At 54.4% G+C, this 21,121-nt stretch overlaps 1 protein-coding gene across 1 annotated transcript; it reads right to left on the reverse strand.

The window, feature by feature from the left end:
• Positions 1-4,951: 4,951 nt before the first annotated feature.
• Positions 4,952-19,051, reverse strand: LOC133769775 (U2 small nuclear ribonucleoprotein A'). Its single transcript, XM_062204974.1, has 9 exons — positions 18,935-19,051; positions 16,703-16,850; positions 15,521-15,599; positions 13,160-13,206; positions 11,361-11,463; positions 10,739-10,818; positions 10,269-10,344; positions 9,636-9,729; positions 4,952-5,221 (listed from the first exon to the last, which is right to left on the reverse strand). The coding sequence occupies exons 1-9, from the start codon at positions 19,014-19,016 to the stop codon at positions 5,163-5,165; spliced, it is 768 nt and encodes a 255-aa protein (XP_062060958.1). The 5' UTR covers positions 19,017-19,051; the 3' UTR covers positions 4,952-5,162.
• Between the last annotated feature and the right edge of the window lie 2,070 nt (positions 19,052-21,121).

Genomic DNA, 21,121 nt, shown 5'->3' on the forward strand with positions numbered 1-21,121 from the left:
AGACGTCTGGGTCCGAAAGTTAGGAAAAAACGGGGAAGAGCCCCGCGGACCTCTCACACACTAGGGCATCGCGCAGTGGGAGCGAGGGTGTGAGTGGCCGCTTGGCGCCGGCGGGGCCGGGGCCCCGGGAGTCAAGCCCGGGCCCGGTGGGGTCGCGGTAGGCCCGCGGGGGGCTCCCGACCCGGGCCCGGTGGGGTCGCGGGGGGCTCCCGACCCGGGTCCGGTGGGGTCGCGGTGGGGTCGCGGGGGGCTCCCGACCCGGGCCCGGTGGGGTCGCGGTAGGCCCGTGAGGGGGCTCCCGACCCGGGCCCGGTGGGGTCGCGGGGGCTCCCGAGCTTGAGAGACTGGAAGCGTGCACCCCGCAGCCTGCCCCGTGACGCGGCGTGGCCGCCCTCTCCCCGCAGGCTCGGCCCGCGCCTGCAGCTCTAGATATTTGTAGTTTTTTGGATGATACTAAAAAGGCCATTTACAGAAATTCCATGTTTAACCAACTTTTTTTTTTTTATGAAAAAGATTTATTATTTGAGTCACAGAGAGACAGCCGGAGACCTCCCATCCACTGGTTCACTCCCCAGTGTCAGCAACGGCTGGGGCTGGTCCCATCGGAGCCAGGAGCTCCATCCAGGTCTCCCACGTGGGTGCAGGGGCCCCAGCACTGGACCACCTACTGCTTTCCCAGGCGCATTAGCAAGGAGCTGGGTCAGAAATGGAGCAGCCGGGACTTCAGACCGCGGCTCTACCTGCTACGCCACAGTGCCAGACCCTATCTTTTTGTTCATTTTGTTAAGATTTATTTATTTGAAAGGGAGAGACAGAGAAGGAGAGAATCTTCCATCCACTGATTCACTCCCCAGATGGCCAGAACGGCTGGGGGTGGCCCAGGCTGAAGCCAGGAGCCAGGAGCTTCTTCCGGGTCTCCCACATGGGTGCAGGGGCCCAAGCTCTTGGCCCGTCCTCTGCTGCTCTCCCAGGTGCGTTAGCAGGGAGCTGGATCGGAAGTGGAGCAGCTGGGACTCCAACCAGAGCCCATATGGGATGTGGGCACTGCAGGCAGCAGTGAAACCCACGGAACCACAGCCAACCCCTTTTATTTTACTTGTTCTTTCTTTAGCTTTTTTCTTTTTGCTCCCCTGTTCACACTGGCTGGGACCTGCAGCACAGCATAGAGCAATGGTGATAGTGGACGGACCCTCTTTAGCAGGCAAGGGGAAAAGCCCTAATCAGGTGATCAAGGGTCATATTACCACAGAACAAAACACAATGAGGTAGCCCCTGCTAGGATGCCGTGAGGAGGACACAGAGCCACTTCCTGTGAGATTCCCGAGTCGAAACACGAGGGAACCTGACAAATCCGAATGGAGGGACTGCCCCCAACACCTGGCCCCTAGCCTTGGACGGCTCAAGGTTGTGGGAGTCCAGGATCAGCGAGGGAAGGACCTTAAAGGTTCAGGGTGACTCAGTGCAAGGTGATTCTACCCTGCAGCGTTTGCGGAGAATCACTGGGCCGAGGGTGGATGGCGGTAACACCATCTGATGGTGTCGGGGAGTACCCTTACTTATAGGAAGCGCCCACTGAGTATTCAGGCTCATGGGGTGTCATGTCAATGATATCGTCTCAAACTGTTCAGGAAAGAGAATGTGTGCTATACTTGCAACCTTTTTATAATCTTGATGTGATTGTTAAAAAGTTCCAAGTATCCAAACTTCACTTCTAGGAAGAACCACCAGATGGAGCTCCAGGCCCAAAGTTATTTTATTAGCTTTTTCCTTGGTGGGTTATTTCACGTGTCTCCCTTGGCTGAAATGAAGCCATGGGTGGTTTTGTCCGTTTTGGGTATCTCTTAGGAAGTTGCAAACGGAATTTTTCGTTCTGATCCATTTCCCAACCTCAGCAGGACTGGCGTTCCGGGCCGTCCTGTGGGTCACAGGAAGTCTGGCGGCAACCCTGGCCTGTCCGCCCTGGATACAATCCCATCCCTCCAGCCGTGCCATGCACACACGGCTCCAGACATTGCCAAGTCTGCCCTGGAAGACAAATCATCCCTGATCGAGAGCTACTGTTCTGGGCAGTAAGACACGCCCTGGTCTGGGCACTGTGGTCCTGCTGACCCCACAGGGAGGCGAAGATGAACCGTTCACCCTTAGTGGGAGGGGACTGGACCCCAGGGTGAGTGCTCCGTTATACACCCTGCGAGTGCTGTTCTCTGTCGGTGACCAGGGCCTGGGGCCTCAGCAGAGGTCTCAGACAACCAAGAACGAAGCCCGGAGATGTGGGAGGCGGCATCCCATATGGGCGCTGGGTTCTAGTCCCAGTTGCTCCTCTTCCAGTCCAGCTCTCTGTTGTGGCAGTAGCTAACCAATAAATTGCCAAACTCACCTTTCCACAGAAGTAAACAAACGAGGTGTGGGTAGCTCGGGAAGACCGCAGAGGGCCATCGAACAATGGCGTTTCTCAAACCTAACAAAGGACCCACCTCGTCCAACGACACGCTCGTAGGCTCCCCATGTGGCCTCTAAATTATGCCCATTAGGTGTGCGTGTGACACCTGGTGGCTATTTCCAACATTCATAGTTCACGGGCCCACAACACTCCCAATATTCTAATCAACGGAACGCAGTTCCACAGAAACCAAGTTCGCCTGGACGTGGCGCGACTGTGTCCTTGTACAAGTTTCTCCTGCGACTGACATTGCCATCCTGAGCCTCAGGTTCGCAGCGTTCTGGGGCAAGTTGGGTTGTAGTAAAGCCAATTTTTCTGGTTCTGAGTTACACATAGGGGCTGAGCTCTGGGCACAGCAGTCCTCATTTTTCCCTGGTCCGTCTCGCAAAACCTCCGTCGGGACGATGGCACACACAATGCCACAAGGGGGCCTGCGGCTTTTTCCTCCCAGGTCAAACTGCTCAGTCCAGATCTATTCAGGAAACAGCACCCGCGCCTCGGCCATTGCTAAGTGACGGGGGGCAGTGAGGCCAGGGACCCACGGTGCACTACTCCCTAGAGGTTAAGGAGTGTGAGCAGGAAGTCTCAGGACATCCACGCCTAATAGCAGGCAAGTTGTCATCACTGGGCCTGACAGCAGCGAGTCCCGCTCGGTAAGACGGCTCACAGGTGACGGATCTGAGACTCGGGCACCCGGCAGAGGGGCCTCCCTGCCATCTGTGAAGGGTGGGGTCATTTTCGTTGTCCTGTCAGAAGCGACAGGGAACAAGGAATGCATTCACCAGAGTTACCACGTGCTTTCCAAAGCATTCTGGGATGCTTAGCAGGCTGTCTTCCTGGCCAGAACCTAGGCTCCCGGAGGCCCAGCGCCTCAGGTCTCGGGCGCCCCAACTGCTCCTTGTAAGAGCGATCAGCTGACTGGCAATCACCAAAACCCGTTCAGGGCGCTGTTTACGGCAGTGCTGCCCACTCTTACCGTCACCCAGAGCTTTAAAAAGTCCAAAGAAGTCAGAATCCCTGGCGGAGAGCCCAGGCACCGGCATTCCTTCCCAGAGGCCTCAGGTTCAGTCTGGGTTAAAGAACCACTCACTGGTGGACAGTGACAGTGGGGGCAGCGGCTGGCGTGGACACCTGCGGCTGCAGGAAGCATGCCAGAGAAGCCTCGATCCTCCCCGCCGTGTCCCAGCGCTGGAAAATGCTGCTCCTCCACTCACGCTGCGTCAGCGACAAGCACCGCTCACCTCACCAGTAGTGTGCAAACCAACAGTCACTCGTGTATGCACCTGTAGGAAGTACAGCAGCGCCCCCAGATCTGGGGGGTGCCTGACACGCTGGAAAATGCCGCTCCGTCCCAGGGACTTCAGAGTCTGTGGAGGAGGTGGGCACTTGTTGCAGCAGGCAACGTGACACTTGAGACCCGGATGTCTGTCCCTCATGGGAGTGCAGTCCCACTTCCCATTCCAGCTTCCCGCTAATGTGTACCCTAGAAGGCAACAGTGATGGCTCAAGTGCTTGTGACCCTGCCACCCGCTTGGGAGTCCAGGTTCCAGGAGTTGGACTGTCCCAGGCGTTTGGAAAGGGTGAACCAACAGATGGAAGATCCCTCCGAGTCTGCCTCTCTCTCTGCCTTTAAAATAAATTTAAAATTTCCTTTTCTCTTAGATAGCACTTTGTGGCTTCTCTCTAGCATCACTCTTGTGTTTTGGGATCTTGAGTGAAATCAAGGCTACTGGAGCACAAACACTAAGCTATTGCAACAGCTGATCTGATAACCCAGACAGGCACTAAGTAACTAGTAGGCAGGCAGTGCATACAACGTGGGTAAGCTGGACCAAGGCTGACTCATGGCCCAGGTGCAGGACTGTTGAGATTTAACTTACAGTTTATTTGAGATTTGAATCTTCCGGTTTATTTCTGGATTTGTCCATTTACTATTCTTGGACTGCAGTTGGCCACTGAAACTGGCTGCAGTTTGACTGTAGCTGAACCATGCAAAGCAAAACCACAGGTAACAGAGGATTCCCGAGTACAGATAAAATTCTTTTTCTAAATTTTTATTTGAAAGGCAGAGTTGCAGAGAGAGAGGGAGAGACACAGTGAGATCTTCCATCTATTGCTTCACTCCCTAAATGGCCACAATGGCCAGGGCTGGGCCAGGCCAAAGTCAGGAGCCAGGAACTCCATCCAGGCCTCCCCTGTGGGTGACAGAGGACCAAGTCCCTGGGCCATCTTCCATTTCTTTCCCAGGCACTTAGCAGGAAGCTGGATTGGAAATGGAACAGCCGGGACTTGAACCAGTGCCCACAGGGGACGAGGCCATCCCAGACAGCAGCTGAACCTGCTGCACCACAACGCCGGCCCCAAGGATACTGATTCGTGAGTCCCACAGTGAGGCTGCACTTTATGAAGAATGTGGAGAAGTAAACATTTCACAGATGACAAGGAAGCCGCCCAGAAATCCCGCCCCGTGACAGAGCCCTTACACTTCACTGCAAACACAGCACAACAGGCTACTCGGCACAGTCAGTGGCCTTTATTTTATGATCCGTAGAAAACCGACATTCAGATTTCCAAATTTAATTACAAAATCAGCAGCAGCAGTTTCAAGCATCTCAACCACGCTGACGGGTTCCACTCTGCCGACAAACAAGGTTCTTATTCCATGTGCACAAAGCAGGACCTGGCCGAAGACAGCCTGGTCATCACCCCCACGCCGCACTGCTCAGGATCCGTTTGTGACCGTGTCTTCTTCCATCTCTTCTTCAGCATCATCAGCGGGCCCTGAAGAAAACCATAACCAGAAGTCATGCTAAGGCACAGATTCTGCACCTGACATGTGAGAGCCAGGTACGGACATGGCACAGACGAAGCAGCCCTGCCTCTCTCCTGGACAGGCACTGGGAGGCACGGTCGAGTTCTAAGGAGAGGGCAAAGGGTGTTGTACAGAAGTCCAAACCTTCGTCTCTCAGCGCAGCTGACCACACGTTTGTACATGGGCAGAGAAAGGTCACCCCTGAGTTTTATTCTTGCCACTGCCACGGGCAAACAAACTAGAAACACTCAGAAACGTCTGGGCACTGGCAGCCCCTGGGGACCACCAGCGCGTTTACTCTGCGTCGGGGATGGGGCAGCAGGAACTGAAGCCCGCTTCACTGTTCAACAGCTACAGCCACGTGCGGTCAGTCCCTCCTGTCGACCGCCGGGGGAGATCACTCGGCAGTGTGCGCTGTGTCCACGGCTAGACCTACACCTCATTTCTAGTTGGAAACTACCAGGAAGCAAGCCTGCAAGGAGTGCTGCTCAGCCCAGGCCCGAGACCCAGCAGTGGAGCAGCAGGAGGGCTTCCCAGTCTCTTCTCCCTCATGTACTCGGGTTCCTAGTTCAGCCCCAACTCCAGCGTTCTGAGGGAAATCATTAGGTCAGGAACCAGTCACACCACCGTCACAAAGAGCAGCTCTCAAACTGCCCCTTCCCAACCTCTGTCACCACTGAGCCCTGCGAGCCTCACCAGACTCGGCCCATCACACGGCTGTGGTGCCCTGCGTAGGCACCCTCTGCCGTCCATCTCATCTGGCCGCGTTCTCCCCAAGCCTGAGGGTCATTCACTATGGCCCCTTTCAAGTTCAACTGTGCCTCATTTTTGGTTGTGCAGCTCCCTGTTCAGAAGTGTCTCTCTCAAACTTTTTAGGGTTAGGCCCTAGGGGCTTTTGTTTATGTATACCAGATTTATGGACAGTGTTAGAAATTAAAACTGTGATCTTAAAAAAAAAAAAAAAAAAAAAAAACTGGAACAATCTAATATATATATATACATATATGTGTGTGTGTGTATATATATATATATATATATATTTTTTTTTTTTTTTTGAAAGGCAGAGAGGACAGTGAGAGAAAGAGAAAGGTCTTCCTTTTACCGTTGGTTCACCCTCCAATGGCCGCTGCAGCCGGCGCACTGTGCTGATCTGAAGCCAGGAGCCAGGTGCTTCTCCTGGTCTCCCATGCGGGTGCAGGGCCCAAGCACTTGGGCCATCCTCCTCTGCACTCCTGGGCCACAGCAGAGAGCTGGCCTGGAAGAGGGGCCACCGGGACAGAATCTGGCGCCCCGACCAGGACTAGAACCTGGTGTGCCAGTGCCACAAGGTGGAGGATTAGCCTAGTGAGCCGCGGCGCCGGCACAATCTAATATATATTAATATTTTTATTAAAAATGTTATTTTCCAGAACACTGTGTGAGAAGACAAGGCTATCTCAGGCCTTGCACAGCTCTGTAACAGCTGACCTAACAGCACTCCAATGGGCTCTCATGGTCCACCTGCTGTGATATGCTGTTTTGATAGAAGCCACCCAGACATACAGCCAGAAAAGGGGGGAACATTTTGATAACCTTTACACGTAACTACAGATACTCTTTTTAGACATTACACCAAAACTTCTTCTAAGGTTTATTTACTTGTTTGAAAGTCAGAATTAGAGAGGGAGAGACACAGAGATAGATCTTCCATTTGCTGGTTTATTTCCCAGATGGCCATAACGGACAGCACTGGGCCAGGCCGAGGCCAGGCGCTTCATCTGTGTCTCCCACGTGGGTGGCTGGGGCACAAACACTTGGGCCACCTTCGGCTGCTTTCTCATGCCATTAGCAGAGAGCTAGATCAGAAGTAGAGCAGCTGGGACTCGAACCGGAGCCCATATGGGATGCCAGCATCAAAAGCAGCTTAACCCACTGCACCACATGCTGGCCCAATAGTAGTTCTTAAAGGTCAGTTTGCAACATGAAGTCCAAGTGAGCTTTGCAAACTGTCTTGCTTGAAAATGCATGCGTGTACCTGTACTCTGAGTAGAACTTTTACTCACGTATGGTTTCATAACATCACTTGGGAAACAGTGCTTCACTGTTTTTGCAAATGCTTCCAAATACTTGGCCATTTCATCACACAATATCAAAAAAGTCATACTGATTAATATTAGCGCTGGATTCCCCACGAAATTCTTTAAGTACCAAAAGTTGTCAAGGTTACAGCAGTGGACACAAGCTTTCCAAGTTCTGATTTTAGCTGGAAAACTTCAAAGTTATCATTGGCAGTAAATAGCGTAAGCTGTTTTCCTTCCTGTCTTTTTGAAAAGACCCTTGCTTCCCTACTCCCACAAACGCACCAGTAGATGGAGATGCTCATCCATCCCGGGGCTGGAGAAATGTTTCATGGGTACCCATCATGCCTGTCACCCAGTATCCAAAGAGGGATACTAATCAAATAACTTGCATTGTTCCATGCAGGGGAAGTGCAAAGGCACTCCACACGCGCCCAGCAGGGAAGAACAGAGCAGCTACACTCGCGTGGGCTAATCGTGCTAATGCTAACACACACAAGTGACCCGCAGTGTTCTTACGGAGATGGCGGTGACCTCGCAGACCCCTTGGGCCCACGGATCACAGTGAGAAGCACTGGGCTTAACAAGTGTCACTCAACATCTCTCAGTACAAACGTTGCTTTCCCAGGACTTGGTCCTCAGTTTAACATTCACATCGATACTTTATGTACATGGCCAACACTGTGGCGCAGCGGGTAAAGCTGCCGCCTGCTGTGCTGGCATCCCATATGGGCGCTGGCTCAAGACCCGGCTGCTCCACTTCCATACAGCTCTCTGCTAAGGCCTACGAAAGCAGAAGATGGCCCAAGTCGTTGGGCCCCTGTTCCCATGTGGGAGACCCAGAAGAAGCTCCTGGATCCTGGCCTTGGATCGGCCCAACTCTGGCTGTTGCAGCCATTTGGGGAGTGTACCAGCAATTTCTGGAAGACCTCTTTCTTTTTTTTTTTTTTTTTTGGTTTTTGTTTTTGACAGGCAGAGTTAGACAGTGAGAGAGACAGAGAGAAAAGTCTTCCTTCCGTTGGTTCACTCCCCGAATGGCCACCACAGCCGACGTGCTGCTCTGATCCAAAGCCAGGAGCCAGGTGCTTCTGGTCTCCCATGCGGGTGCAAGGCCCAAGCACTTGGGCCATCCTCCACTGCCCTCCCGGGCCACAACAGAGAGCTGGACTGGAAGAGGAGCAACCGGGACAGAATCCGGTGCCCCGACCAGGACTAGAACCCGGGGTGCCGGCGCTGCAGGCGGAGGATTAGCCACGGCACCGGCCTGGAAGACCTCTTTCTCTCTCTCTCTGTCTCTGCCTTTCAAATAAAATAAGTAAATCTAAAAAAAAAAAAAAAAGTACACATACTAAGTGTCAATCAAAAAGCTTTTTAAGACCTTGTCATACACATGTATTTCTTACCTTTATGTTCTGCTGTCTGACACACAGTAGGCGTTCAAGTATCTGAACAGTTAACCCTCCTCAGAAACTTCTGCTAAAGCCAGGCCTGTGCCAAGTGCCAGCCCTTAGTTCTTCATGCCCCTTCTGAGGTCGGCAGTACTGTGTCTGAGTTCAAGATGAGGAAACGGGCTTGAAGAGACTTGACTAGGACACAGCTGCTGAGGCTAAGATCTGAGCGCGGGCTGTGTGGCTCTGGAGCTGTGTCCCTGACTACTGAGCGATCACCTCCAGGGGGCTTCAAAAAGTTGATGGACGATGCAGTTACCTTTTAATCGGTATTTTCCCTGAACTTTGAAGTCCACGTTCCCACGGGTAAAGGGCCACATGGTTACCTGTACAGTTTGATTCACTCCATGGCTATGAAATAATGCTTGCTTAAACTTTGATGCAAAAAAGAATCCCCATTGTTGAGGCTGGCGTTGTGTCACAGCAAGTAAAGTGGGCAATGGTTCAAGTTCTAGCTGCTCCACTTCCGATCCACCTCCCTGCTAATGCTCCTGGGAAAGCAGTGGAAGATGGCCCGAGTGCTTGGGTTCCGCACCCATGTGGGAGACTGGATGAAGCTCCTGGCTCCTGGTTTTGGCCTGGCCCAGACCAGACAACTGCAGTCATTTGGGGAGTAAACCAGGAAATGGAAGATCTCTCTGTCTCTCCTTCTCTCTCTGTAACTCTCTCCTTCTCTCTCTGTAACTTTCAAATAAATCAATCTTAAATAATTAAAAAAAAAAAAAAAATCCCCACTGTCCTATCACTTAGCTTCCTTCTTCAGTGAGATTTACAGGGATTCCGTACATGAGAGGTGATACAGAAGCGTTCTTGGAGGGAGTGACCGCCCTGGCTGGTGCTCACTGTCTGGACACACAAGGACAGAGCAGTTTTCTCACCTGATCTGCGTTCTCTGCCAGGGATCTGCCCGGACTGCAGCAGCCCTTTGAGCCTCTCCACTTCGGCCAGGGTGGACGCGTTTGCTATAGCATTCTGGAGGACAGAGGACAACGGAGAAGGATGACGGATTACAACTAGCTGTCAATCACCCAGAAGACAGCTACAGAAATTCACAGCAACTTCGGAAGTTGGAACATTAAACAAATTCTAAGCACGCTGCAACAACCTAGGAGCCGGGTCATAAATGTCTAAAACTGGTGAATTCCTAGCTAAGTGGAGTGTCTACCTGGAATTCTATTACTGAGTACCTTAGGAGGCAACATAAAATTACGAATTCCCACTCATCACCCAACAGGATTTGGTAGATGCGGCACAGCTTTGAAAGTTAAGAAGCAAACACTGAGAAGAATCAAAGTGAAGAGCACCCTGGGAAATGAGGCAGATGAGCTGCCTCCACTTCGACTGGCTCATGCAGTAGTTCAAGGTGAAGTGTGGCCAAATGCATGTAAGCTACTTTTCCTTAACTAGAAATCGAGTGGAATCTCTCAATCATGGGAACGTGGTTTCTGACAGGGTTCTGGGTCCTAGTCCGCCTCAGCTCTCCCCATCCAGGTATCCCAACACTTTCTCACCTTGATTGCCTCGACATCCCCTGGAGACGGCCCACCTTTCTTTTTGTCAGTTGGCAAACCAGCCCCTGGATTAAAACTTGGGAAAGGAAAGAATGTAATTGTTAAATCCAGACCCAAAGAAGTTGCTTCTCTTACTTTCAAAAGCTTTTGAAAGTAATTCAACCAGTGTAGTATCTTATCTTTGTTAACAAACTGATACAAGGACCCTCTCCTTCAGAAACACCACCCAGGGCATCTTCCTGGAGAGAAACCAGGATGCACGTAATCCAGGTCAGACTGCATACGGAAACATCTGCCCCACCAGCCTGGTGGAAACCTTTGGGATGCACCACCAACGGCCGTGCACTATCCGCACTCAAATGAACACCCTCTCAGCCACAGCTCTCCGTTTTGGTTTGGAGGAGGCGAGCTGCCAGACACAGAGTGTTTCTGAAGGGGAGGGAGAGTGAAGTCGGACATCCGTATCTTACGTTTTGCTTCTCCTGGCAATATCCTTTGCAAGCTGTGCACCCCGTTTGCCCTTGAACATTTTCTCTGCTTCCTGACGCTCCTACAGCGACACCACACACAGAGTTAATGGAATTAGGAATACCACATGCATTTAGATGCATTCCTCAGAAAACACAGAAGGGAACTTTCCCGCAACCGTCTGGGCTGGTAAAAACACCAAAAAGCCAATTTCCTAAAAGGACACATAGTGGTCTTTTCTTCTCTGGTGATGGTCCCTCTCCTAGTTTCAAAGAGGGCTCACAAGGAACTAAGAAGGTTTAAAACAAACAAACACATCTCCCAATAAAGAGAAAAAAATCACCCAATCCCAGCTGCTCCAAAGTGGATCCCATCAACGTTCCCCACTGGGACGGTGCAGCCTGTGCACTGTGTGCCTGACATTCAGCCCACATTTCATAATCATAAAAGAGCATTAATTCAGAGTCCTTCCATAAACACTGCTAGGAGGAAAAAAGAAAACTAAACATGTTCTTCCTCAGGCTTTTTTCTTCATTTTAATTTACAGTAATAGTAAAATGTACTGGCTTAGGCAACTTAAAAAATCAGAAACAAAGTATACACAGACAACTCATGATCACTTACTTTTAGCTTTACTTTCTGGAAATCCAGTACTCTGACTTGTGGAACTTTGTAAATGACATACAGTCTGTAATGCTTCTTGTTTGTTACAGGATTTCGCAGAATACTGGAGAACAGGAGTAACGACACTCAGATACTCATCGCACATTGTCTGGGAGGTCCCCACCCCAGGGATCCTTACAGCATGGGAAAGCTCCCCATTCTTCACATCTCAAAGCCACAACATCGGAGTAACACTGCTGAAGGAAACACCTTCTACATTTGTTTTTAAAAGGTCCTTGTTACTAACTGATGCTTAAGACCAATACAGACGCTATCTGAAAAGACTCCCTTAGTTTTAACAGATCATTTCACACCTAGAAAACATGGTACTGAGCCATACAAAAGGATTACGTTCTCTCTTCCGCAGCAACATAGGTGGAAGTGAAGGTCTTTGTGTTAAGAGAAATAAGCCAAGCACAAAAGACGATTAGGAGACCTCACACATCATCTAAAGATCAAGTCAATCTCACAGAAGCCGAGCGCAGAATGAGGGCTGCCAGGGACTGGTGGTGACAGTGAAGGAGGGCTGGGGAGAAGCTGATGGATAACACCACACTGGGCCAGCCTGTAAATCACAGCCTGTGGCACTGGCATCCCGTATGGGCACCGGTTCCTGGATGCGTCATTGCTATTTTTTAAAGATTTATTTATTTATTTGAAAGAGTTACACAGAGCGAGAAGGAGAGGCGGAGAGGCGGAGAGGCGGAGAGGCGGAGAGGCGGAGAGGCAGAGAGGCAGAGAAAGAGAAAGAGGGAGGGAGGGAGGAAGATCTCTTCCATACTCTGATTCACTCCCCAAATGGCTACAACAGCTGGACCTGAGCCAATCCAAAGCCAGGAGACAGGGGCTTCTTCCAGGTCTCATATGGGTGCAGGGGCCCAAGGTCTTGCGTCATCTTTCACTGCTTTCCCAGGCCACAGCAGAGAGCTGGATCCAAAGTGGAGCAGGCAGGATACGAACTGGCACCCGTATGGGATGCCGGCACTGCAGGTGGCGGCTTTACCTGCTATGCCACAGCACTGGGGCCCAGGGTGCTCCATTTCTGATCCAGCTTGCTGCTGATGCATCTGGGAAAGCAGAAGATAGCCCAAGTGCTTGGGCCCTTGTACATATGTGGCAGACCAGGATGAAGCTCCTGGCTTTCATCTGGCCCAGCCCTGGCTGTTATGGCCATTTGAGGAGTAAACCAGCAGATGGAAGACCTCTCTCTCTCCCCCTCTCTCCCTCCCTTTCAAATAAACAAATATTTAAAAAGGAAAACAAAAACAAACAAACAAAAAAAAAAACAACAAAAAATCAAGTACTATGTTATAGTTACATGGTACAAAAAGTCCTGGTATTCTATTACTGCATTAGGGTGGCTGTAGATAACACTACTAATGCACTGTCTTTTTCTTAGGTTGAGAGGAGGAATTTTTTGGATGTTTTCACCATAAAGAAATAATAGACATTTGAGGATATCGAAATGTTTGCTGATTTGAGCATTATACAATGTATATGTATACAAAAACATCACACAGCACCCCAGAAATATGTACAATTTTTTTGTATCAGTTAAAAATTTTAAAATATTTAAAATATATCAAATGTAACATTTATCTCTTGATTAGTGTAACTGTCATTCCATTCTAAATTATTCTTTGAATTAATCAAGTGCTATGAAATAAGATTCTTTTTTTAAAAATACCCCTATGACACTACCAATTTAATATGACATTTTAATAAATAATAGAATGAGTTAAAGAACATCCTTCCCATACCTTAGGTACGTCAGCGATCTGAGGGAGGCCAAGGGGTCCAGGTCGCCCTGTGGGGTGGAGAGCAAAGGTAAGGACAGCACGTGTGCTCCCGGTGTTCTGATGTGGGCAGGGCAGGCACAGCAAGCAGCCGCATCGTCTTTCAGACTGCTACTGCACTAGTCCTGACCCAAACCAGAACATCACAGGCACTGCAGTAACTCCTACAGAACACGCCGAGCACATCTGAGCTTCTTCCTTTAAACCCGGCATCAACAGCTCTGTCTCCACAGCAGAAGAGGCCATGAAAGGTGATCTCCTACAGCAAACTCCAATGACTCAGGAGAGAAAACACCACCAGAGGTGATGCCACCTTGGAGCAAGAGATTCGCCCAGGGCAGAACAGCCATCCGTCCTCCAGCGCCTTCAGACGCCTGGGACCAATGCAGGCCTATCACGGAGGAGGAGCGCCTTTCACCTCAGCAGTGTCCCCTGCCCCCCCACGCTCTTCAAAGAACTTTCCAAGGACACGGAGCTGTACAGCTGGGGAAAAACAGGACCAAATTATGGGGAGAAGGCAGGGCAGCTTTTAGATCTTCCCAAATTGTCTCATAATGCAGTACAGTAAAGACAGCAAAACAAAAAACCCTATGGTCCATACCACAACCAACCCAGACGACAGACAGTTCTCCAAGAACCCTAACAGAGGAGTGAGGAGGAGCAGGACCACAGTGAGGCTACAAGACCTGCAAGCCAACCACATCTGTGCAGGAAGCAGCAGAGCAGGTGAGGAGGGAGAGCTGTGAACCTGAGAGCGCCAGCACAACCAGCAGGCACTCAGCTTAACAGCAGCAGCTGCAGACCCAGCTTCCAGTGAGCACAGGGTCTGGGACCAAGCAGACACTGGGTCCCTGCCAGGACAGCGCGCTCCTGAGGACAAACGGTCAGGAACAGATCTGAGCCGAGTAAACCGGGTAAGAGAATGAGGAAAAAGGTACAGATACAAGAGGGAAGGGGAACAGGGCAGGAGTTTTCAGAGCGCAGGCTGGCAGTAAGCACATCACCAACACCATCAGACAGCTCTCCAGCTTGGACTCGCAACCCACTGAAACAGACCCAGGAAGGAATGACGTTAAGAATGGTAACTTTCGGCTGGCACTGCGGCTCACTAGGCTAATCCTCCGCCTTGTGGCGCCAGCACCCCGGGGTTCTAGTCCTGGTTGGGGCGCTGGATTCTGTCCCGGTGGCCCCTCTTCCAGGCCAGCTCTCTGCTGTGGCCAGGGAGTGCAGTGGAGGATGGCCCAAGTGCTTGGGCCCTGCACCCCATGGGAGACCAGGAGAAGCACCTGGCTCCTGCCATCGGATCAGCACGGTGCACCGGCCGCAGTGTGCCAGCTGCGGCCGCCATTGGAGGGTGAACCAACGGCAAAAAGGAAGACCTTTCTCTCTGTCTCTCACTGTCCACTCTGCCTGTCAAAAAAATAAAAAATAATAATAAAAAAAAAAGAGTGGTAACTTTCATGTGTGTCTCTCTCTCTAACACATACACACATACCATATAAAACAGAATGACTAGGGACTGATGGGCTGAAAACACACACAAGTGGGCCAGCGCTGTGGCACAGCGGGTAAAGCCACTGCCTGCAGTGCAGGCATCCCATATGGGCGCTGCATTCTCACTGCGGGGTCACATACTCTAGGGAGAATGTCCAGGATGTGATAGGCCCGCCACACACCAGGAAAGGAACACACAGTTCACTCCACTCAGGGAGACAGGCAAGGGAGGCAAAGGCACGATAACCCCAAAGCAAGTTAGACAACATGGAATCAGACATCCAGTGTTTAAGTGGAAAATTTAGGTTACAACAAGAACATATATGGTATCAGTTCAATTACGTAAAAGTGAAGCACATGGAATACATTTTGAAAACCTAAAACAGGCGGAAATCACCATATCCGTATTCTCTCTCTTGGTTTCCCCGTCTTTGAGACCCAGCGTGCAGGCCACGTTCCAGCACACCTCCACTCAGAGAAGCCGCCTGCTTAGTGCCACCACGCTGGGCACTGCAGTTCTAGAAGACACAGAAGTTCCTCTACAACGCAGGGAGGGTAAGAGAAGCCTCCCTGGACACCAAAAGCACTAGCAATACAGAACAAAGGTCATACACTGGCCTACACTTACTTCAGGCACGTCTGTCAGGGCGCCCTGACAGAATCAAAGGGAAGCCAGGGCGGGAAAGACCCCCGCAACACTGACACCCAGAAAGGCCCAGGTGCTGAGTTAATTAAGAAAGGAAAGGAGGATGAGGTGAAATGTTCTAGACTTCGCAAATGTTCTCTACGAGGCATGCGGCACTTGAAACCCCGCCCCGAAATACAACTTACCAGCTCCACAAGGCTGTTGTTGGTGAGAATGAGTTCTGTGAGACAGGGCAGAGCCTGGTCAAGCCCCTCACCTATACGGCTAAACAAACAGAACCACTCTCAGTGAAGCGAACAGCTCTATGCACACCCCCGATCACAGGACCTGACTGCAGACGCTCCGAGACCCCGCTTCCCCCGAACCAGCTACCACTGCGGGAGAGGGGACTGAAGAGGGGACAATTCCGGCAGCTCCCTGGACTCTGCCTGGAACTCACTCTGCTGCCACACCGGCTAGCGGAGCCTGAGGAAAGGTGAGACCCCTGGGTAGGGCCTCAGCTCACTTCGTTACTTCCGTGGGCAGGTGGCACAGAAACCCAAGTGCTCCTGCACTCACAGTTCAGGTACAAGACATACAACCACACCACCAGGAAATGGTTAACCAATAGCAGGAAGCTGGATTGGAAGTGGAGCAGGACTTGAATTCAGGCATCCTGATACGGGGTGTGTGTGTCCAAGCAGTGCCTTAACCACGGTGCCAAACACCCCACCACTAGTACTTCTTACTGATATTCTCTGCAAGTAGCCAATACATTTTTTCCAATAAAATTTACACAGAGCTTAAGGGCTAAAACGATCCCAATTTCAGCAAGTCTCCTTCCAGAAACCGGTTTCACTGAAGAAAAGTAAAGCAGAAGGCACGAGGTAGAGATGTGATAAAAACACAATTACTGAGCTTTACAAAGCTTTTTATACACTCCCTTTGATAACTATTTTAGAAGCCAAAACATGAACAAAACAGTCCACTTTTAATTAGAAACCCTGCATATGTAACTATTTCTGAACATATACAAATATGACGAGGCCAATGTCAAAATAACCACCGGATCTCTGGAAAGCTGCACCCCATTTCTCATTCAAAGAAGACTGTGGCAGGCGTGAGCCAGGCAGCTGGACACTCCAGCGCCGGGTTAAACGCCCAGCTGTGGTGCTGCCGCCAGCTCTCTGCTGCTGCAGGCCCTAGGGGCTGGTGACGGTGCACGCACCCACAGCAGCGATCCGGGCAGCTCCCAGCTCCGGCTGGCCAGGCCCCGGTGCGGGAGGTGCCCGCAGCACTCTGGAATCAAGTAGGTCTAACTGGCCAGACGCTACAGCTTCTCGGGAAGGAGCAGTGGGGAAAAGGTTACACCGTTCCGGCACACTCACCATATTCTGTTGTTGTTCACTAACAACGTTTTCAATCTTCTCAGTAGAGGAAAGCCATCCAGCTTCCGGATCTCATTGTCGGAAAAATCAATAGCATCAAACTGGTCCAAGGTGGCGCCCAGGTTTTCAATGACAGGAATTTTGTACCCTGCGAACAGACGGGCGGGGGCGGGAGAGGTATGAATAGGATCCAAGGGCCCTCGGGCCGCCAGCGGTGCACAGCACCCACCCCTGTCAGTGAGGAACACTGCGCGCACCGGAGCGGGCAGCCTCCAGTCCCCAGCGCCGCAAGGCTCTGGTCCAGCAGCTTACGAGGCCGCCGAACGGTTCACCTTCCGCTGCAGTCAGGCCCAGGCCCGCCATGGTCCCCAAGCTCTCCCACAGCCAGATCCACAGCTCCCCGGACACGCTCGTGACGTCACCACAGCGCACAGACTCCTGGGGACGCGCTCATGACGTCACCACAGCTCACAGGCTTCCCAGACACACACACAACGTCACCACATTCCACAGTCTCCTGGGGACGCGCTCATGACGTCACCACAGTCCACAGGCTCCCGGGACGCTCATGACGTCACCACACTCCACAGGCTCCCGGGGCGCTCATGACGTCACCACAGCCCTTTATTTCACCTCCCCCAGCCTGAAGGTCACGCCCTGTGAACAATTCACCCAAAAGCCCCCTGCCCTAACCGGGGCATGACCGCTGCGCTCGGTGCTGAGCGGAGGAAGGGAAGGGCCGCAGCGAGGCTGTTTCCAATGCCGAGCTGCGCAGCACGGCGCCCACCAGGCCCAAGGGGTGGCTGCTCTCGGACCGAACCTTTCTCTACGAAATAACAGCACCGGACTTGCCCCGAAGGTCAGCGGGGAGTCCAGGCCGCAAGCACAGCCGACGGGCGCCCGTGGGCAACCTCTGGCCAGCGCCGCGGTCTCGGCCCCCCCCCCCCCCCCCAGGAAGCCGAGCCAGGGACCGACGCCCCCAGAGCCCAGAGCCCGCCCCGGGAAGCCGAAGCCCCCAGAGCACAGAGCCCAGAGCCCAGCCCCGGCCCCCGCCCCCGCCCCCAGAGCGCCCCACGTGCCCAGGCTCGGCGAGGCGGCTCCGCCCCAAGGCCCCTTCCCGGAAGGGAACGACCAGGAGAAGCCCCCGGGGCCCGGCCTCTCCTCCTGGCCCCCGCCCCCAGAGCCCGGCCCCATCCCCGGGAAGCCGACGCCCCCAGAGCCCGGCCCATCCCTGGGAAGCCGAGCCCGGGTCGACGCCCCCAGAGCCCAGAGCCCGCCCCCGCCCCAGAAGCCGAAGCCCCCAGAACCCGGCCCCATCCCGGGAAGCCGACGCCCCCAGAGCCCGGCCCATCCCTGGGAAGCCGAGCCCGGGTCGACGCCCCCAGAGCCCAGAGCCCGCCCCCGCCCCAGAAGCCGAAGCCCCCAGAACCCGGCCCCATCCCGGGAAGCCGAAGCCCCCAGAGCCCAGAGCCCGCCCCCCGCCCCGGGAAGCCGAAGCCCCCAGAACCCGGCCCCATCCCGGGAAGCCGGAGACCCCAGAGCCCGCCCCCCGCCCCGGGAAGCCGAAGCCCCCAGAACCCGGCCCCATCCCGGGAAGCCGGAGACCCCAGAGCCCAGAGCCCGCCCCCCGCCCCGGGAAGCCGAAGCCCCTAGAGTCCGGCCCCCGCCCCAGAAGCCGAAGCCCCCAGAGCCCAGAGCCCGCCCCCGCCCCAGAAGCCGAAGCCCCCAGAGCCCGGCCCCATCCCGGGAGGCCGAAGCCCCCAGAGCCCAGAGCCCGCCCCCCGCCCCGGGAAGCCGAAGCCCCCAGAGCCCGCCCCCACCCCAGAAGCCGAAGCCCCCAGAGCCCGGCCCATCCCCGGGAAGCCAAGCCCGGGCCGACGCCCCCAGAGTCCAGAGCCCGCCCCCCGCCCCGGGAAGCCGAGTCCGGGGTCGACGCCCCCAGAGCCCGGCCCCCGCCCCCAGAGCCCGGGCCCACCCCGGGAAGCCGACGACCCCAGAGCCCGGCCCCCGCCCCCAGAGCGCCCCACGCGCCCCGGCTCAGCGAGGCGGCTCCGCCCCAAGGCCCCTTCCCGGAAGGGGACGACCAGGAGAAGGCCCCGGGGCCCAGCAGCTCCTGGCCGCGCCGGGCCACCTTCCCGCCCGCGAGGCCCGCGGGACGCCCCGAGCCGGGCGACTCGAGGCTCCGCCGGCGGGACGGGCCGCGAGGCCGCGGCGCGCGCCGGCCGCACTCACCGCGGAGGTCCAGCTCGCGGTCCCGCACGGCGTTGGTGTACTGCGCCGCCTGCTCGATCAGCTCCGCCGTCAGCTTCACCATGCTGCCGCCGCCTGCCGCCCCGCGCCGCCGCCGCCTGCCGCCGCGCGCCGAGCTCTCGTCCCGGCATGCCCCGCGCCGCCACCGCCTGCCGCCGCGCGCCGCGCACTCGTCCCGGCATGCCCCGCGCCGCCGCCAGGCGCACCAATCGCAGATCGACCGCCAGCCCGAAGCAATCGAAGAGCCACGCCTCCCCGGGAGATGGTTTTGGCCGGCGCTCGGTGCTGGCGACGGGGACGGGTCGGGCGCGGGGTTCTTTGCCCGGGGCTTTCTGGAGTCGGGTGTGTGGGGGAGAGGGGCCCGGGTTCTAGACGTCTGGGTCCGAAAGTTAGGAAAAAACGGGGAAGAGCCCCGCGGACCTCTCACACACTAGGGCATCGCGCAGTGGGAGCGAGGGTGTGAGTGGCCGCTTGGCGCCGGCGGGGCCGGGGCCCCGGGAGTCAAGCCCGGGCCCGGTGGGGTCGCGGTAGGCCCGCGGGGGGCTCCCGACCCGGGCCCGGTGGGGTCGCGGGGGGCTCCCGACCCGGGTCCGGTGGGGTCGCGGTGGGGTCGCGGGGGGCTCCCGACCCGGGCCCGGTGGGGTCGCGGTAGGCCCGTGAGGGGGCTCCCGACCCGGGCCCGGTGGGGTCGCGGGGGCTCCCGAGCTTGAGAGACTGGAAGCGTGCACCCCGCAGCCTGCCCCGTGACGCGGCGTGGCCGCCCTCTCCCCGCAGGCTCGGCCCGCGCCTGCAGCTCTAGATATTTGTAGTTTTTTGGATGATACTAAAAAGGCCATTTACAGAAATTCCATGTTTAACCAACTTTTTTTTTTTTATGAAAAAGATTTATTATTTGAGTCACAGAGAGACAGCCGGAGACCTCCCATCCACTGGTTCACTCCCCAGTGTCAGCAACGGCTGGGGCTGGTCCCATCGGAGCCAGGAGCTCCATCCAGGTCTCCCACGTGGGTGCAGGGGCCCCAGCACTGGACCACCTACTGCTTTCCCAGGCGCATTAGCAAGGAGCTGGGTCAGAAATGGAGCAGCCGGGACTTCAGACCGCGGCTCTACCTGCTACGCCACAGTGCCAGACCCTATCTTTTTGTTCATTTTGTTAAGATTTATTTATTTGAAAGGGAGAGACAGAGAAGGAGAGAATCTTCCATCCACTGATTCACTCCCCAGATGGCCAGAACGGCTGGGGGTGGCCCAGGCTGAAGCCAGGAGCCAGGAGCTTCTTCCGGGTCTCCCACATGGGTGCAGGGGCCCAAGCTCTTGGCCCGTCCTCTGCTGCTCTCCCAGGTGCGTTAGCAGGGAGCTGGATCGGAAGTGGAGCAGCTGGGACTCCAACCAGAGCCCATATGGGATGTGGGCACTGCAGGCAGCAGTGAAACCCACGGAACCACAGCCAACCCCTTTTATTTTACTTGTTCTTTCTTTAGCTTTTTTCTTTTTGCTCCCCTGTTCACACTGGCTGGGACCTGCAGCACAGCATAGAGCAATGGTGATAGTGGACGGACCCTCTTTAGCAGGCAAGGGGAAAAGCCCTAATCAGGTGATCAAGGGTCATATTACCACAGAACAAAACACAATGAGGTAGCCCCTGCTAGGATGCCGTGAGGAGGACACAGAGCCACTTCCTGTGAGATTCCCGAGTCGAAACACGAGGGAACCTGACAAATCCGAATGGAGGGACTGCCCCCAACACCTGGCCCCTAGCCTTGGACGGCTCAAGGTTGTGGGAGTCCAGGATCAGCGAGGGAAGGACCTTAAAGGTTCAGGGTGACTCAGTGCAAGGTGATTCTACCCTGCAGCGTTTGCGGAGAATCACTGGGCCGAGGGTGGATGGCGGTAACACCATCTGATGGTGTCGGGGAGTACCCTTACTTATAGGAAGCGCCCACTGAGTATTCAGGCTCATGGGGTGTCATGTCAATGATATCGTCTCAAACTGTTCAGGAAAGAGAATGTGTGCTATACTTGCAACCTTTTTATAATCTTGATGTGATTGTTAAAAAGTTCCAAGTATCCAAACTTCACTTCTAGGAAGAACCACCAGATGGAGCTCCAGGCCCAAAGTTATTTTATTAGCTTTTTCCTTGGTGGGTTATTTCACGTGTCTCCCTTGGC

This window comes from Lepus europaeus, chromosome 11 (genome assembly GCF_033115175.1).
Source record: "Lepus europaeus isolate LE1 chromosome 11, mLepTim1.pri, whole genome shotgun sequence".
NCBI lineage: Eukaryota > Metazoa > Chordata > Mammalia > Lagomorpha > Leporidae > Lepus > Lepus europaeus.

Coding starts and splice junctions, on each gene's coding strand:
- LOC133769775 (XM_062204974.1), bottom strand. CDS start 19,016: ATGGTGAAGCTGACGGCGGAGCTGATCGAGCAGGCGGCGCAGTACACC. Junction 16,851..18,934: donor CCGCGAGCTGGACCTCCGCG/GTGAGTGCGGCC, acceptor GTCTGTTCGCAG/GGTACAAAATTCCTGTCATT. Junction 11,464..13,159: donor AGATCGCTGACGTACCTAAG/GTATGGGAAGGA, acceptor CCTGTTCTCCAG/TATTCTGCGAAATCCTGTAA.